The sequence below is a fragment of the Aspergillus puulaauensis genome, chromosome 6 (assembly GCF_016861865.1).
Source record: "Aspergillus puulaauensis MK2 DNA, chromosome 6, nearly complete sequence".
NCBI classification, from domain to species: Eukaryota; Fungi; Ascomycota; class Eurotiomycetes; order Eurotiales; family Aspergillaceae; genus Aspergillus; species Aspergillus puulaauensis.
This window is the reverse complement of record NC_054862.1, coordinates 2,652,480-2,669,589: the sequence shown is the minus strand read 5'-3', so window position 1 is coordinate 2,669,589 and position 17,110 is coordinate 2,652,480. Positions and strand designations below refer to the sequence as shown.

The following is a 17,110-nucleotide window of genomic DNA, read 5'->3' as shown; positions in this document are numbered from 1 at the left end:
ACTAAAACTGTTAGAAGAGCCCAGCCCTTGCAACAACCTCCTCGTACAGATCGCAGATCTCGTCACTAGCACTCCGGGGCACTTCATGGCCACCATCATGCTCGAACTGAAGCACATGTCGTGGATCGCACAATCCAACCAAATCCATACTATGCCTCCGCCAGTCATCCCTTCGGCCGTAGATGTGGACTGTGGGAATACTAATCCGCACTTGGTCCACACTGGGATGGAACATATTGTAGAACTGGCCTCCGCTGCCTCCGCTGCCTCCGTCACCCCCGCCTAGATCCTTGTCATTCCGTCGGAAATACGCATCCGCAACCAGATAGTCGGGCACCGTGGTAGGCCTCTTCGAGGGGAGAGGTGGGCCGAGGACACCAAAGTACTTGCGGACGTCCACCCCGTACTCCGTGTAGCACAAAAACGGCAATGGCGAACAAATGAATATCGCAGCTTTGAACCAGGGTTCTGCCTTCGGGTCTTCTATCCTCTGGTGCAAAAGGAGGCTTGCCGCCAGTGCTGCCCCTTGGCTGAATCCGATAACGATGTCGAATGGCCCGCTCTGGGTTAGAAACTCTTTCAAATATGCGTTTGCTTGGGCGACCTTCTCCGTGGTGGGCGTATTGAACCAGCAGCGATAGGGGCCGTTATAGAAATCCTCTACGCCTGGGGAGGGATCACAGAGGATCGGGGCGTCAGGGAAGGTAAAGCTGTAAGACGGAGGGAGGAGGGACAGAGATGGGGATAACTGGGCACGCAGGATGGAGGCATCGGTGCCCATTCCATGGAGACACAAAACACGGACCGTCATTTTATCTTGCTTTGCTCGCTATGTAGGGGATGATGGGCTGTCATATATATATATATATATATAGTATATCTCAACTTAGTTCTTGATTACTGTGCATTTGCCAAGGGCCAATGATCATCGAAATACCATTCGACCATAAAAACCACTAGCGGTATTAGGCCGTCTTTCTATTTGCATGATATGCCAACATTCTTCCGTCTTCCGCATGCAGAGCTTAAGCTTGCTCACCATTCTTTATTCAGAAATTCCACCTGCATTCTCATCAACATCGAAAATGACTCGCCCGATAGGATATCCATATGGCCCTTCCCATGCTCGACATGCCGCTGCTTCCTGTCTCCGGGGATGGAATCAAAAGCCTTCTCCTGCTCTTCTGGTTTGGAAATGCGATCATTCTCGGGCGTGAGCATGAAACACGGTGTCGGGGCGACCATGGGCACCAATCCCAGCGGGTTCCACGCTGCAATCTTATAGTAGCTCTGTATCGTCGCGCGGTTCTGATATGAGGGAGCGGCTCTGAAGGCATTCTGAATCAGACGATAATTTTCCGGGTCTGTCACCCCGCCGAACCCCGCGGGGGACTCTCCTTTCTCGGTGAGAATGGGCAGGGCAAAAGGCTCGTTTCCCATCAACTGTGACTCGCGGTCTTTGAACGCTTTAGCGAGCACTTTAGTCTTTTTGCCGTCGAAGCTGTAGTCCGTCAGTGGACAGCAGGCGATCACGGCGCAGGCTCTCTTGTCTAGGGCCGCGGCGCAAAGGGCGACGATTGCGGCAAAGGAGAACCCCCAGAAGGCAATTCGTGCGGGGTCAACGGAGGGTTGTGCGGCCAGAAAGCCTAGAGCGTCGCTGTAGTCGGAGACCTGGGCATTGGGATCCAATTCCTGGCGTGGGTGGCCGTCGCTGTGGCCAGTGCAACGGGGGTCGTAGGTCAACGCCGTGATGCCTGCTTGCTGGAAGGCCTCGGCCACTTCGGGGATGAACATCTCCTTGACACATGCGAACTGAATTATTTCATTCAGCGTCCTGTTTTTTTTAAAATGCTTTACCCGCAAGATGCCATGACTTACACCTGGAGTGAGTATGACCGCTGGGCCTCGCCCCGTGGCATTACTGGGATAGAGCCAGCCCCGCAAGGTAAGGCCATCAATGGTCTTGAATCCGACATCCTGATGCACCATGGTTGAGAAATGCGACAATCGATGAACGCGAGAGACACCAGCATCATCCCATGGTGAAGGTCCTGGGCTATTATGTATAACCTACATATTTGCTGCTGCAGCCGAACTGTTGCCAAAAGCGGGCATGATTCGGGACATCCTATCGATGGAGAAGGAATCGCTTACAGACAGGATAATGATCGGAGGTCGTGATAATCAATCTACACCAGAGCAGCTGAAGAATTGCTTATCTTGCATTACACATGTGTGGCCTCAGACTAGTGGTTGGATAGGGATTGCCACGCCGCATCGTATTCCTGATCCAATAACCTTTGTGGTTGGTGATGTCCCAATGCAGCGGAGCTTCGCTATCGGTGCCTGCAACTCAACGCTAATCATCCTTGAATACTCTGCAATTTTAGTGTCTTATTCGAAACGAATGGCTTGTTTCCTCCAGTCCTTGTGCCTGGCGACTACTCAAGTGCCGTGCCACTAAGCAGGCAATACGAGGCAGCCCACTTCGTCGAGGTGCTTTGGCCGCGTTCCTCACCCGACGTCCTAAAGAAATGCAACGTTACACTGTTTCAATTGGACAGAGATTGGCTAAATTTAGCTGTCTGCCTTGGCATCTGTGGCGCTACAACCAGGGTTGAGGGCCATGATCAGCCTGGAGCTTTGGGGGGAAGCCTTGCAAGGAAAGGGGAGTCCAACCTCACGCACTGGATGGTCTCGACAAATGCGAACATTCGTTAGTAGTAGTGATCAGCTTAGCTTCCGTTCTATCACGGGCGGTTTGGCCCTCCATGTGATGATGCATTACAGGCATCGCGATGGCGCAAAACACGATACGGAAGGGTCCTGGTACCCGCAAGCTGCCCCGATTTGAGTTCTGGTGCGATTTTGCGAGTTAAGCATTGTCGACTTCTTTTGTTTCCTGTGGTGGTTCAGCTTCACAGACCTCTCTGTCCTGCTCTATAGCCATTCCACTGGCGTTGCACCCACTCTATCTTCGGTATACAATGGAAGGGCCAATGCCCGTAGAGTTGGGTCAGGTTGACCGGCGGCATGAACGTCGCAAGGCGCAGAATCGGGAGGCCCAACGCAAGTTTCGCAGTGAGATTGCCTGCGCATCCCTCAGACTTACCATGATATTCATCTTCTCGTCCTGCAGGCAAACGAGGGCTAAATCATGTCGCCAAAGGTCCCAGCAATGCATCCTCGGCTGCCACGAGGTACTCGGTTGCTGCTCTATCAAACAATGCCATGTACCCTGATCATCATGCCGGAGCCCAGGCTGCCATGCAGCATCTGGTGCCCGGCGGCGAAGTGCGCCAGACCACCGACAGACCATACTCTACTACTGCAATACCGTCCTCAGAATCAGACGCGTTCAACTGGGACTTGGATATCCCAGACGGCAGTCCTCCGCTATGGCTGACCTCCCAGCCGTCCACATTTCCATCTTACCCTGCCCGTCCTCCATTGCACCCAACTCCGCTTTCTCTCGATAGCTGGTCTTCGTCCTCCAGTGCGTTCACATCGCCTCTTAACTTACCATCAAGCTCCCAATCCCTCCTCCAGAATGATAGTTACGCCAAGTTCCCACGGCCAGGAAGCAACTCCATAGATTTCGCCCCGTTTGGAGCCAACCCTGCACCCACCCGAAGTGCGCACTCACAGCCTAGCTCGGAATCCGCCAGTGCATACAGCTCCGACCACTCGACATGGAACTCGCGCCCAGCGTCATCATCCCAACACCGGCCGGCACTAACAACAGGCTCACAGGGATGTGCTGTATCCGAATCGCAAGACTGGAGTCTCCCGCTGCATATCGCGGCCGAGCGAGGTCACGAGAGTATTGTGCGAGCATTGATTGATGGGGCCGTTGACATCAATGAACGGGATAGTAACGGCTGCACCGCGTTACATGTGGGTGTTAAATGGAAGCAGGAAGGCGTGGTGAAGGTCTTGCTAGAGTCTGGGGCTGATGTGAATGCACTGGATAATGCTGGGTGGACACCGGTTCATTCAGCCGCGGATAATGGGTTCGCGGCGGGATTACGGCTACTCTTGGACTTTGGGGGGAATTTAACGTTGAAGGCACGTAAGAAGTCTCAGGTAGACCAGGGCTGAGTAAAGGGGAAACAGGCAAGTTTACTGCAATGCAGATAAACAGATATATATACGCCATGTCTTCATATTTCGCTGTAGATAGAGCTGGGACAATGTAACCATGTCAGGTCCAAGCAGAACAATTGTGCCATTTGGTGCCATGTCCTAAAGCAACACCCACACTATAATATTAGATGACAATCTGAGGCATCGGTTCTGCGTGGCATATGTCAGTAAAACATGCCCAGTCTTCTGCAACTCAGTACCAATAAGGCAAAAAGATCAGTATCAGTGGCAGATAGAGAAGGCTTCAAATCAAGGCCAAGAGAGATACTGCTTTTTCATAGTAGAGAAGATTATATGAAGTAGGACTGTCCAGGTCCAGATGCTAGATGCGTTCTCTGCAGCAGAAGCATCCCACTTGTCCTGCAGTTTCCTGGTTATAACCGTGATCATAAAGCGGGGGATTTGAAAGACTAACTCTTTGTTGATATATGGCTGAATTAAGAATTGCGTGGAGATCGGTTACTACGGACCGCGTACTCTGCACATCTACAACTACTGCTATTTGTACTCGAGTACTAGTATCAGCCATTGTTGCAGACATTATACCAGAACAGCAGTAAGGATTAGTCGATTAACATAGAAGCATGTATAAATAACCATCCTAACTATCTATTATTCTTCTCCACTAGGCTGTTGATACAATCTCTCATTCTCAAGAGCTGATAGTGCCCAATTGACTGCAAACTGATTTCACCTCGACCGAGGCCACTGTCCTTTCCGATAGGAGCTTTCGAGAATTTGCAAGGCAAAATGTTCCGCATTTGACCTTATATTGACTACTGCTCTAGTGCTATCACAAGTACTGTTGGAAAGCAATAGCGAACTGAGAGACATCAAACCTAGCAATATCGTGTCGGACGGGCGCCTCAGCAGGACACTTCTATTCCACAAGTGCACTCGTTAAGCCCTATAGTAGCGGGTTGAAGGTGAGCTCCGGCATACAATTTCCAATAGCCTGGCTCAGCAAACAGTATCCTTAAGGCAAACACAATGAAAGCCCCCGTCTATCAAGGGAAACAGATGCGAGCTGCAGAACCGCCCAATACCGACTATCCAGTCACCAACCGACGCCGTAGTCAAGGTGCTACATACAACCATGTGCGGGACCGACCTGTACATTCTAAGGGCTGACGTTCTAACAGCTGATGAGACGGCCAATCTCATGGACAAGGGGGCCATCAAAAAGCTGGATACACTATCAAGAGATCATGGACTAGACTCAGCTACTGGGGCTGTCGGGTACCCCGGGACATTCGGGCTGTTCCAGAGGCTTCTTGCTCCAGGAGGATCGATTACGAACGTGGGCGTACACGGGCAACCGGCTCAGCTGGCCTTGGATGGAATTTGGGATCCTAACATTAGTGAGTAGGACTTACCACTATATAGAGAACCCCTGAAGCACTGGAATCCCTGCCATATGGCGAGCCTTGAAAGTTGATATCGGATTCTGAGGATTTATAAGATCCAATATGGTTCGGTAATTTGAGAATTCCATATGAAGTCAATACTGGAAACAGGCCCATTATTGAAGGACAGAATCTTGTACATTAACCAAAAGCGTTCATGTTTGAACAACATTAAATATGTACAAAGTTACCAAGCAATACTGAATATACAAAGGGCACTTTCCGTCATATACCGAAACGCATCATTACCACAGCAATAACTACTTAACATCAATACGCTTCCCAGTAGCCGCAACCTGCGCCTTTGGCACATCAATAGAGAGAACACCATTCTTCAGCGTCGCTTCCACATGGTCCTGATCAACCGGCGCAGGAAAGCTAAACGAGCGTCGAAAGTCGCCAGTCGAGCGCTCCATGCACCACCAAGACCCCTCATCGCCCTCGGTGGAGGTTGACTTCTCGGTGTGGCCTTTGATATTCAGCGTGGTCTGGTCGGGGAACTCGATATCGATGTCCTTCTTCTCGACCCCTGGGAGTTCGCCATCGAGATGGTATCCGTCTTTTGTTTCTCGGATGTCGAATCGGGGTGAGTGGGCTGTGAATTGGCTGTCGAGGGAGCGGGTGGCGAGGGAGTTATCGAAGTCGTCGAGGGCACGCATGAAGGAGAGGAATCCGCCGCCGGGACGGCGGTGCATTAGCGACATGGTTCTTGGTTTGGGAAGAGTTTTATACGCAAGATAGCTGCGTGGAGGGAGTCTTGATTGTACGAGTTTCAACATTTGTTAGGGTTAGAGCACTGTCTTGACTAGGATGTGTAGTATTATCACACTATCGCTGTTGTTTGACCGAGTATATATTTGAGAACATATATGATGTCATGACAGTGCCTGACCAGATATCCGCCCCGCAAGAAGCAGCCACAGGGATATAGAATGGGGAGGTTGACTATGGGGATATTGTTCGCCATCGGGGACGCGGTCACAAGACCAGTCACCCAACCACAGCCACTTCCTGAACTGACAATCCCATTATTATAACAGGTCTGTTAAACTGGAAATGAGTGGTTACCTGATACTGTTATTTGGGACATACTAATATCTACGGGTAATAAGGTTCGCATGGTCTTGGATATTTGCCCAGTAATAGCTGGTATTATTTGGCGCTATATCCCTTTTACTTTAATTCCTCGTTAATTATGCAGAAGTTACCTGTATAACTGGGTATACCTGGATCATAGTCTACAGAGTTGAGTTCATGACTATATACTTTATGAAACATAGGTTGGCCTTGGAGCTCAGGCGGGAGCTCGAAGGAACTGGCGCAGAGATTTCCTATCTTGGCCCAGAGAACCACCATGAAAACAATAAATCGTGGTCAGATACATGTGAGAAGGAGGCTGTATGTTCGAAGCTCACTCCAACGTCTGTTAATCCACACACATAGCTGATTAGCCTACAGGGAGCAATTGTCAACGTCACGTCAACGAAAGATGTCTCCAAAACCGTCACTTTTGCGCGTAATCATCACATCGAGCTCGTCGTGAAAGCGGGTGGACATTCGACGCGCACCGAATCCGCAACGCGTGGTGGCATCGTGATCAGTCTATCCAAGATGCGAAACGTCTACGTGGATGCCAAATCCCAGACCGTACGTGTCCAAGGGGGCGCTACCTGGGATGATGTCAATACCGCCACTGCTTCTTATGGACTCGCCGTGGTCGGAGACACCGCAAGTCGCACTGGCGTTGGCGGATCGACCTTGGGGGGAGGGTATGGATGGCTTACAGGGCAGCACGGGCTGATAGTCGATAGCCTGATCAGTGCGACAGTCGTTTTAGCTAATGGTAGTGTTCTCGATGCATCTCAAGACACGCACAAGGACCTCTTCTGGGCGATTCGTGGCGCAGGGCAGGCTTTCGGCGTTGTGACAGAGTTAGTCTTCAAGGCATACGACATGCCCAACGATATCTTCGGTGGCTTGCTGTACTTCACCCCTCATAAGCTCGACAGGATCGTGGAGTTTGCGAACTGGTTTGACAAACAGCAAAACGAACGCAGTGGGTTCTTCTTTGGCTTCCGGGCCCTGTCGCCAGTGGAAGAGGCTTTGGTTATGGCACTGGTGTTTTATGATGGTCCCAAGGAAGAGGCCACTTCTTTCTTTGCCCCTCTTCTCTCACTGCATGCGAGCCTCGGGGCGGTTGGTATGATGTCCTACACGCAGTTGAATCGACTCGGCAATATTGAGCCAAAGCCAGCAGGTAGAAAGGCAACCAGTGGAACGAATATCACGTTTCCGCTGGATAAAAAGCTCGCCCACGAGCTCTGGGCCGGCTTCAATCAGATCATGGAGGCATACCCGGAAGCAGGCGCGAGTGTACTGGCGTTCGAGCTTTTGCCTTACACCAAAGTTATCAGTGTACCGGTTACAGCCACTGCTTGTGCTAATCGCGGTCGCTTCTACAATGTCGGATTGCTGCTGTGCTGGAAAAGCCCTGAGCGCGATGCGGCGATGGACCAATATCGACGAGCGGTTGTGGCCACGATTCAATATTCACAACGTCGGTTAAACCGTGGTGAACATGCGGTGGCGTATCCGAATTACTCTGGTAGGTTTGGGCGCCTTTTGAAAGCTGCACATCGCTCACTACTCGCAGGGCACGACTTCGGTTCTGGTTCTCTCTTTGGAACAAACCTGCCTCGTTTGCAGGAGTTGAAAAAGATTTATGACCAGCACAATTTCTTTCGCAAGTGGCATAACCTGCTAAAGCCGTATTAAGCAGAGAGGCTTCGACAGCTGTACTACAGACCCAGCTTGTTTAACTAGTTGAAACTACTTCGGATAGCATTGACTTCTTAGACCTGTTTGAAGTCACAACTAGTTTAACGACACATATTTTTATATCAGTTTTAAGTCCCTTAACAGTTTAATAGCTGGGGCTGTCGTAACCAATAGCCAAAAGAACACTGCACACGTGTATCCGTCTGTCTTTGGTCCTCATTATATTTCAATTTATATAATATTGGTGTATGAGCAATAGATGACATTCTCAAAATGAACTCTTTCACGATCTTTCCTAATGGACGAGGGTATTTTTAGTTTTTATACTTCACCTGCAAACGTCCTTGATCCAACATTAGACAGCTCAGTCGCCAGGGCTTCGCAAGGCGCTCCGAATCAATCAAATCTCATTTCTGATTCATCAACGCAGCTTCTCACCTCTGCCAATCAGTCCTTTGATACGTCCATCGCCTCCTTCAACGAGCTAATCTCGCTCTCTAGGCTCTCAATGTAACTCAACGCGCCATCCAAAACACGAGCCTTGGACCTTGTCTTTTGAGGAGAAGACGGCCTTCTCGGAGACGGGGTTTGCTGTGACGAGTAAGGGGACGAGGGAGAGGGCGAAGCAGTACCCTGCAGCACGACCTCCTCGAGCTTGCGAAACTTGGCATTCAGATTGACCCGGTACCGCCTTTCCACGATATTATGGGATTTGCGACGCTTATACTGTTTGATCTGGTTGTTCCGGTTGTTTAGGTTGAAGCCCGACTGCTGTTCCGAGTTGGGATTGAGTTCAGGTGCTACTGGTGCATTTATACCACCGGGGTAAGGAATGTCGGCGGCGATGAGGCCAAAGGGGCTCGCGCTGCTTGATGGTATGGGAAGGACTCCGGGCATATCCTGGATAGATATATCGTTAGTTGTGTGATTAGTCTGGTTATGGCGCTGCGTACGTTCTGCAACTGCACTTCACTATTCAGGAGTGTGTCGTCAAACCCTAAGATGTCTGGAAAATCCGGGTTCCCGTAAGACATCATCCTCTGGCTGTCAGGTGCTGAGAAAAGGGGGGCGCACGACTCGGAAGTCATGGAATGCTGGTAGTCTCCCATATCCCACTGTATGCGACGTTTCTTATTTCTGAATGTGAGCGGAGGAGACAAGGGAAGAGCTGCTGCGTGTGCCATTATGCATGCTGCTTGTCTTGAAACTCATAACAAGGGGCGGGGATAACCTATTATAAGCGGCGATCCGAGGAAATGGCAGCCAGTGACACATAGGAGTTTGAGATATCCGGTCACTAGACCGTTAATTCAGCTGGTCGGCGAGTGCTTAACCATGGTTCCTGGACAAGTTGGCAGCGGCTGGCGGGGGGTCTAGACCCAGCGAGCTCCCTGTCTAAAAGTCATGATGAGCTTATGTTTTTGTCGCCACCGGTGATATGACAGATTCTAGATTGCTTAGTTAGCATAATTCACGGGTCGCACATCCACCCCATGGGAGTCTGTGCCTTGTTGAACATGTAGTTGCCCAGATACCGGTGGTGACGCAACCACATACCTCGAATCGGGCGGGAATTATCTTGAGATGGAGTTTATTCCTCTCTCTATCTATTCCCGGTCTAGATGGTCACCGAAGCTGGTCTTAGCACAGAGTATCTCGGAACCATCCGTCTCATCCGTGCCATCCGTGTGGTTCTGCCTCAGAGCGCTCGGCGTCGGGCTTTGTTTGATGGGTTCCTACAACTAGGGTGTGCCAAAGCTGGGCTGGACGAGTTACTTAATTGCTGTTACTACCATAGTGTCATAGATTCCGACTACTCGGCCGGTACAGCTCTCACTCAGAGCTTTGCGGAACAGGCTGCCCCGGTTGACACCCACGCCTTGGAGCTTCAATGCCATTATGTCGAGCTCGGGTGTCCCGGATACAAGCTACTTTTAGAGGAGAGGTTAAAAAGAAGTCCTGGATAGTCCTTCATGGAATATTGATATCGAAGGCCTTCGCTAATAGATGCTTGCTTGGTCACGGTTGTTGACGAAGAGCTCTAGTAAACAGGTAGAATGCCATGGCCCCCTCGCTCTTTCCTTAACAGTACCAACTGTAAAACTACAGGAAAGTGCACTGTGCAGCTCGGAAATTTGTCTTCCACCTGCCGGCCATAAGGACCACAATGCTCCTTCAAGAAGGGTTGTAGGCTAGAACGGGTCGCCGACGGGAGACAGAGAAACGGTGGCCTCATTAATAGATAAGGCCGTCGCCTTGAGGAATTGTAGGACTATATCGGCCATGTGTTTATGGATTTTGCTCGCAATATATCGATGTTGAGGTGAATCAGCCCTACCCCGTTCTCCGTAGTAGAGCATCTCCAACACCAACACCATCTATCCATACCTTCTATCCAGAACCCAGTGCAACTCTAATATTATTGGCCAGTTGGAATAAGATCCGACACTCCAAAGTGGCAAGGATTCTCTTCCCCGCTCGCAACCTCGGTAGGGGCAGCCGAGATGCTTGCTGTGCGGGGAAGCTGTCTATCTTATGATCTGGGTTGATCTAATACCTGTTCATCTAATCCCTGAATACTCTACTCCCAATGAACCTGTAATCTAAGGACCATGGCGCAGGAACATGGCAAAAACATCCCCTCCTACAGCCAAATCGCCTGCGTCGGCGCTGGCATCAGTGGGATCGCACTCGGCGCCACGCTGAAACGATGGTACAACCTGGACGACATCCGCCTGTTCGAGCGCCATAGCGACTGCGGAGGAACATGGCATATTAGCTCGTACCCTGGTACGTTTTACATCTTACCCAGTTTACCCAGCTAACCCGGCCCTCCCTATCCAGGCTGTGCATGCGATGTACCCAGTGCGCTATACAGCTACTCCTTTGCACCAAACCCAGAATGGACCAAGTTGATGCCCTCGTTCGAGGAGATTCAAGCCTACCAGCGAGCTGTGGCAGACCGGTATGGACTGCGCGATAAAATGACCTTTCGTACAGAGGTGAAAGAGTGTTTCTGGAGGGAGGACGCTTCACGGTGGCTGATGGTACTGCGGAATGTTGATACCGATGAGATCTCCTACCACGAATGTCAGATCCTTTTTGGAGCGACGGGCATCCTAGTTGAGCCTCGTCCTTGCGATATTCCTGGGGCGTCGACCTTCAAGGGATCCCTCTTCCACTCTGCGCGGTGGGACCATGATGTTAGCTTGGAGGGGAAGAAGGTCGTCGTTATAGGCAATGGATGTGCGTTCACCAGCCTGACCACTTTCAAAAGAGAGGCAGATATTAACATATAGCACGTTAGGCACTGCTGCTCAGATTGTGCCAGCGATAATGCAACCCAGCACATCAGTAACGCAAATCATCCGCAGCCAGCACTGGGTCGTTGACCGTGGAAACTTCACTTACCCTCCGTGGATGATCTGGGCATTTCGCCATATTCCTCTTCTTCACCGTCTCCATCGCTTCGCGATCTACCAGGGCGCCGAAGCCGACTGGCAGTTGTTCCCAATGACCAAGCCCGCCGCACAATACCGGCAGAAGAGGCGCGTGGAAATCGAATCTTATATGCGGAGGACAGCTCCAGCAAAATATCACGACATTCTCATTCCAGACTTTGAAGTTGGCTGCAAGGTATACCACTCTATACTTCGTTGAATGTTTTCCTGGCTAACAGACAAGCGCCGAATCTTCGACTGCAACTATCTCGACTCTCTACACAACGAGAAGATGCTCCTAACAGACGCAAAGATCCTCGAAATCGTCCCCGAGGGCCTCCAGACCTCGAACGGACTCATCGAAGCAGACGTGATCGTCCTAGCAACGGGGTTCAACACAAATACCTTCCTCCCAGGAATCCAAGTATATGGCCGAAACAGCAAAACCGTCGAGGAGCACTGGGGACGCAATCACGGCCCGGGGGCGTATAATACAACCTCCATGAACGGGTTCCCTAATTTCTTCCTCTTGCTTGGGCCGAATACTATTACTGGCCATACGTCTGCTATTATGGCGACTGAGAAGTATGCCTGTACCGTACCATATTAAAGCTTAGCATCATGGCTAACTGGAGGTATAGCTCTGTGAACTATGCACTCCGTATCCTCAAGCCCGTTCTAGATGGATCTGCTGCCTCGGTCGAGCCGAAGCTCAGTGCCGAGGATGACTACATTGATAAGGTCCAAGCTGCTTGTCAGAATACCGTTTGGCATTCGGGGGGTTGTAACTCGGTAAGGCCTATCTATACATGCCCTCGTTTGGAAGTATATCTCTAACATCTTATTCAGTGGTACATCAACGACAAAAAGTGGAACGCGACGGCATATCCCTGGACGCAAGCCCATTTTTGGTATAGATGTCTGTTCCCTGTTTGGACGGACTGGAATATTAAAGTGAGTTTACTATCTTCTCTGCTTGATTTGTACATATAGGAGGGTGCTAAGAACTGCGAACAGTGGGTTCAAAAACCGGCAAGGACAGGCCGGAAACAGTTGCTGTTGATTATCTTATTCATCATTTGGGCTGGAATATATAAGAAGAGACTCAATATTCGTGGCGTTGCTTCGACTAGGCGGATTGTAAGTGACTTGAGAAGGAGAGTTGGATACTAGGGTTGGCATAGATGGCAGACACAGACAGACATTGACGTTGCCAGCGTACGGTGTATTTCTGGCGTTGAGCCGGGACTACATTCAGTATTGCTTGTATTTACTGTATATAATCTTAGTCTCTTTCAGCTTGTTCTAAATTGCGATCGTTCCCATCATGACCTATATTCATTCCATTGGCTCGCTTCAGTAAGGGATTTCGAAGCTGTAGGCATCCTGGTAGTGCATAGCCCAGTAGGTGTCCCAGATCTTCTTCGTGATGGGCCCGACTTGCCCATCCTTGATCGGTCGTGCATCCAGTGTAGTGATGGGCATGATTCCACCCGCAGTCGTGCACATGAAGACCTCATCCGCATCGTAGAGCTTCTGGATAGGGACGAGCTCAACTCGAATCTCAAGACCATTCGCTCGCGCGGCATCAATGACACTTTTGCGAGTTATGCCCTCGAGGACTCCACGGGATGGAGTGAACAGGACACCATCTTTGACCAGAACAATATTGAAGCCGGAGCCTTCCGTAAGATTGGTATCGCCATCTGTCAGAAATGGATATTCTGCGCCCCGGTCAGCAGCCTCATGCAGGCCACGCACGAGGTCTCCCCACTGAAGATTTTTAACTGTAGGGTCCATTGAACCTGGCGGGGTTCGGCGTACAGTCCGCGCAACGATAGCAGTTCCGCCGTGGGCTTGGACCTCGGGTTCCATACACCAAACATAGGGCTGAATAAACATGTAGATACTGTTTTTGATATCTTTCGGGTCTGTTCCTCGGACTCCTTTAAGGCCGCGGGTCACGATGATCTCAACAAAGGCGTCCCGGATACCAGACCTTCTGACCATATCTACCAAGATGCGTTTCACCTCCTCACGGGGCAAGGGCAGCTTCAGGCGAAGTTTTCCACAGCTGGCGTCGAGGCGGTCGATGTGATCATCCAGACGGAAGAAGTGGCCGTCCCAAACGGAGGGCACATCGTAGGTAAGGTCGCTGTGCATGAACCCCTGGTCCAGCAAAGGAATTCGGGCTTGGTGGAGCGGAGAGAGTTCGCCCTCAACCCAGGCAACACCTTGGGCAAAGGGGTTTGTGCTGGCAGCGAGAACCGCCTGTCGCTCCTGATAGGCGGCAAAGACTTTCTGCATAGTCGTCATGGTGAGGCTGAAACTGTTCACGTTGGGTTTGGGTTTTTAAACGGCTGGGGAACAACATGGAAGTAGAGTATTGCATCGTTTAAGTACTCCATGCCGGCCTTTTCCACATACCACGTGTAGAAAGACGCGCCATTTCTGTCCAGGGCCATTGTAAGCGTATCAGGAAGGCGAGTTTACTGCCAAGTCCCCCGATACAATTGGTGGGCTTAGTTGCCTTTTACAGTAATAATGATGTTTTACTGCATTGGGAAGGAGAGACAATTGAAAATTGGAGTGAAATCATATTGAAACAGCAGTTGACTCGTAGTGTCGGGCTTGAAGTATACATTCTAAGGTTGGGCTAACTATTATACAGTCTATGGATGCCTTACATCCCTCAGTTCGATGAACTGGAAGCCCTAAACTGCCAATGACTCTCTTGTTCTAGTCTATATCTCAACGCGGAGATGTCAAGGTGCATGTGCGTACAGCGATATTTTCAGCCCCTTCCCCGTCTTGAAAACTCGTGGATTACGTTGCTTGTCATTCTCGCAACATTATTCTCATACGCATCCCATCCCAGGCTGCTCATCCAATTGATACTGCCTACGGAGAACACCGCACCACCCCCCGCTGTCTCGTAGTATGTCAGATCGCTTCTAACCCGGTCACAGCTGGACCCCAGTGTGTTTACCATTGGAAACATCGAGTCTTCGTTAAACAGGCCAAAGCTATCATCATGCTGTTCGCTGGTAGCCAGGACAAATGTATGCGGCGGTGACCCAAGCTCATAATCCAAGCGATCAATTTCATCGCCACTGGCACCACCACCGAACCCATGTTCACCAATTGGGTCTTTCAGATTAATACCGTCGAAAATCCACGATAACCGCGGATTGCTGGCATACGCTGTGTTCGCCCTGTATGGTTTCCCTTTCCCCGTTCCAAACGCACACGGGCCGATGCCAAACAAATAGTTAGCAGCCCGTCCGCGACTTCGCCAAAGCCCGCCCTGCATACCACTTATACTATGCATCCGTTCACCAGCCGGAAAGGTCACAGAGCGACAGCCTTGATCTCCCTTTCTAACTTCAAGACGATGTGCACGGGCTGTGTCGATTTCCGCAACCCAGTAGAACCCGTTGCCACCCAAGTACATCAAATTGCCACCTGCCCTCGCAAATCCTGCAAAGGCATCCAGCGTCTGCAGCGACTGGTATTCTGGGTGGCAGCCTGTAATCACGGTATCAAATCGGGAGAGGGCCTCTTGGCCTTGGGTATGGAGGCAGTGGTCTGTGACGATGTCGTAGGAAACCCCGAGTTTCTCTAGGAAGCCGACCATAAGCAAATCTGCACTGAATTCCCGAGGGCGGTCCAATGCCCAGTGCACATATCCTGGGCGCACGTTCAGGATTGGTCGAAGGGCAGTGGAATATGCACAGGGAGAACCGTCTCTGTGGACATCGTAGGCCGAGAGACCCAGGTCAGGCCGCTGGTCTAGCCTGTCGACATATTCGTTTCCTCTTGCAACAGGGACTCCGTCTGGGGTTGTCATTGCGGACGACCGAGTCTGATCAAACATACGCTCGTTTGCATATGCAAGATAGGTGAACGTGGTCATGACAAGGGCCACAGTTGCCTTTGACTCTGCATTTGGGCGGACGAAGAAGGTCACCATATCTCGCCCCCCCGTGCCTTCAAGACTCTTCACCTCCACCGCGTAGGCACCGGACCGGGCCATCCGAGGTATGGTTACAGAGAAGCTGGTCGACCACTGTGCATCGTCCAGGTCGTCTTCGTGGAAGTGAATCGCCCCGTAACCGTACTTTGCTTTGGTCCAATCTGGTTCAGAGCCATCCCAGTCATGCCCTTTCACTGCTCGGGTCGGTGAATTGATGAGATACCCATGACACCTGTTCCCAGATGTATCGACGATGGCATCGCTTGTCATTTTCAGGGAGAAGTCGTATCGTGCGATCACCGTCCCAGAGCTGACGACTGAGGGGGAGTCAAGGCGGCCGTTATAGAAGCACGAGGGTCTGGCGCTCAGCTCGTCCGGCGATCGAAACATGGCGGCGCCAAAGAGTAAAGCATTAGAGCCCAAAACCAACGGCGATCCCAAGGTCTCCGTGACGACTTCTGGGGACGGTGACTTCTCCACCAGGCGATTCAACTGCTCGATCTTTGAGCTGACGCTGCGGCCAGAAACCTCCAGGTGTACGTGAATCCACCGCCAGCGATTGACAGGAAACTGGCTTTCCAGGACCTCAATTCTGCTACCGGTACCTAAAAGAATCGCCAGCCTCGAGTTTCGCAGGATCACCGCAAATCCCGTGTGAGAGCTCACGTCGAGGCAGGAAATCAGACTCTGACAATATTGCTCTGTCTGCAGCAGATACGGCTGGAAATATAGTTCCACTTGAATGCCAGCGTCGGGGTTGTGCGGAACATCCTCCCACGAGGGTATGAGCGCGTAAGACCCTGGGTTGGCTGACTGGTAGTGTCCATTGTCGTGCTCTCCTCTAGGGACTTCTTCGATCTCCTCTTCAACAAGCGGCGGGGCATGTGGCCCACTGTAGCCTTGGATAAGACGGACCAGCCGATGGGAATATCGTCTATCGGTAGACGAAAGCTAGTATGGTTAGCCTGTAGTAGAGGAAGGTCGAATGGGCGTAATACTTTGATATCGACTGACTCTCCTGGAGACACTATCCACGGCTGGGCATAGCCGATTATCTGGGGGGGTTGGACGGTGTCTGGCATGGCGATTCGAAATCAAACCACTCAAACAGGAAGACAATTGATAATCTCAAAATATATGTACGTGCACAGCTGAGAGATTGTATCTGCATCGGATGTGATTGTGGGTAGAGATTAGAACGTCTGCAGACATCTCTGTAATGTATGTTACTGCATTAGGAAGGAGAAATTAAGCCTTGGAGACTCTTGGAATGCATTCATCCTCCGGTTGAGTCAATGAAACTTCCCCCATTGTTTTACCTACTTGGGCAGGTGGGTTATAACCTGATCCACTATACTTGAGCG

The 17,110-nt window shown here is 50.9% G+C and overlaps 11 protein-coding genes across 11 annotated transcripts; 5 read left to right on the top strand and 6 right to left on the bottom strand.

Moving 5' to 3' along the window:
• Nucleotides 1-10: 10 nt before the first annotated feature.
• Nucleotides 11-811, bottom strand: APUU_61044S (uncharacterized protein; the record flags this gene model as incomplete). Its single annotated transcript, XM_041694342.1, has 1 exon — nucleotides 11-811. The coding sequence occupies one exon, from the start codon at nucleotides 809-811 to the stop codon at nucleotides 11-13; it is 801 nt and encodes a 266-aa protein (XP_041560182.1).
• A 224-nt stretch (nucleotides 812-1,035) lies between these two features.
• On the bottom strand, nucleotides 1,036-1,989 carry APUU_61043S (alpha/beta hydrolase; the record flags this gene model as incomplete). Its single annotated transcript, XM_041694341.1, has 2 exons — nucleotides 1,036-1,812; nucleotides 1,879-1,989. The coding sequence occupies 2 exons, from the start codon at nucleotides 1,987-1,989 to the stop codon at nucleotides 1,036-1,038; spliced, it is 888 nt and encodes a 295-aa protein (XP_041560181.1).
• A 124-nt stretch (nucleotides 1,990-2,113) lies between these two features.
• On the top strand, nucleotides 2,114-2,464 carry APUU_61042A (uncharacterized protein; the record flags this gene model as incomplete). The annotated part of the gene is made up of 1 exon (XM_041694340.1): nucleotides 2,114-2,464. One exon carries the CDS (start codon nucleotides 2,114-2,116, stop codon nucleotides 2,462-2,464), a length of 351 nt encoding a protein of 116 aa, XP_041560180.1.
• A 767-nt stretch (nucleotides 2,465-3,231) lies between these two features.
• Nucleotides 3,232-4,101, top strand: APUU_61041A (ankyrin repeat domain-containing protein; the record flags this gene model as incomplete). Its single annotated transcript, XM_041694339.1, has 1 exon — nucleotides 3,232-4,101. The coding sequence occupies one exon, from the start codon at nucleotides 3,232-3,234 to the stop codon at nucleotides 4,099-4,101; it is 870 nt and encodes a 289-aa protein (XP_041560179.1).
• A 1,035-nt stretch (nucleotides 4,102-5,136) lies between these two features.
• On the top strand, nucleotides 5,137-5,515 carry APUU_61040A (uncharacterized protein; the record flags this gene model as incomplete). Its single annotated transcript, XM_041694338.1, has 2 exons — nucleotides 5,137-5,227; nucleotides 5,289-5,515. The coding sequence occupies 2 exons, from the start codon at nucleotides 5,137-5,139 to the stop codon at nucleotides 5,513-5,515; spliced, it is 318 nt and encodes a 105-aa protein (XP_041560178.1).
• A 297-nt stretch (nucleotides 5,516-5,812) lies between these two features.
• APUU_61039S (Hsp20/alpha crystallin family protein) lies at nucleotides 5,813-6,331 on the bottom strand (the record flags this gene model as incomplete). Its single annotated transcript, XM_041694337.1, has 1 exon — nucleotides 5,813-6,331. The coding sequence occupies one exon, from the start codon at nucleotides 6,329-6,331 to the stop codon at nucleotides 5,813-5,815; it is 519 nt and encodes a 172-aa protein (XP_041560177.1).
• Nucleotides 6,332-6,821: 490 nt separating this feature from the next.
• On the top strand, nucleotides 6,822-8,327 carry APUU_61038A (uncharacterized protein; the record flags this gene model as incomplete). The annotated part of the gene is made up of 2 exons (XM_041694336.1): nucleotides 6,822-6,950; nucleotides 7,011-8,327. The coding sequence occupies 2 exons, from the start codon at nucleotides 6,822-6,824 to the stop codon at nucleotides 8,325-8,327; spliced, it is 1,446 nt and encodes a 481-aa protein (XP_041560176.1).
• Nucleotides 8,328-8,777: 450 nt separating this feature from the next.
• On the bottom strand, nucleotides 8,778-9,514 carry APUU_61037S (uncharacterized protein; the record flags this gene model as incomplete). Its single annotated transcript, XM_041694334.1, has 2 exons — nucleotides 8,778-9,230; nucleotides 9,284-9,514. 2 exons carry the CDS (start codon nucleotides 9,512-9,514, stop codon nucleotides 8,778-8,780), a joined length of 684 nt encoding a protein of 227 aa, XP_041560175.1.
• Nucleotides 9,515-10,942: 1,428 nt separating this feature from the next.
• APUU_61036A (flavin-containing monooxygenase) lies at nucleotides 10,943-12,943 on the top strand (the record flags this gene model as incomplete). The annotated part of the gene is made up of 7 exons (XM_041694333.1): nucleotides 10,943-11,120; nucleotides 11,175-11,576; nucleotides 11,638-11,966; nucleotides 12,015-12,355; nucleotides 12,412-12,562; nucleotides 12,620-12,724; nucleotides 12,764-12,943. 7 exons carry the CDS (start codon nucleotides 10,943-10,945, stop codon nucleotides 12,941-12,943), a joined length of 1,686 nt encoding a protein of 561 aa, XP_041560174.1.
• Nucleotides 12,944-13,126: 183 nt separating this feature from the next.
• On the bottom strand, nucleotides 13,127-14,086 carry APUU_61035S (aminotransferase class IV; the record flags this gene model as incomplete). The annotated part of the gene is made up of 1 exon (XM_041694332.1): nucleotides 13,127-14,086. One exon carries the CDS (start codon nucleotides 14,084-14,086, stop codon nucleotides 13,127-13,129), a length of 960 nt encoding a protein of 319 aa, XP_041560173.1.
• Nucleotides 14,087-14,564: 478 nt separating this feature from the next.
• On the bottom strand, nucleotides 14,565-16,828 carry APUU_61034S (uncharacterized protein; the record flags this gene model as incomplete). Its single annotated transcript, XM_041694331.1, has 2 exons — nucleotides 14,565-16,697; nucleotides 16,745-16,828. 2 exons carry the CDS (start codon nucleotides 16,826-16,828, stop codon nucleotides 14,565-14,567), a joined length of 2,217 nt encoding a protein of 738 aa, XP_041560172.1.
• Between the last annotated feature and the right edge of the window lie 282 nt (nucleotides 16,829-17,110).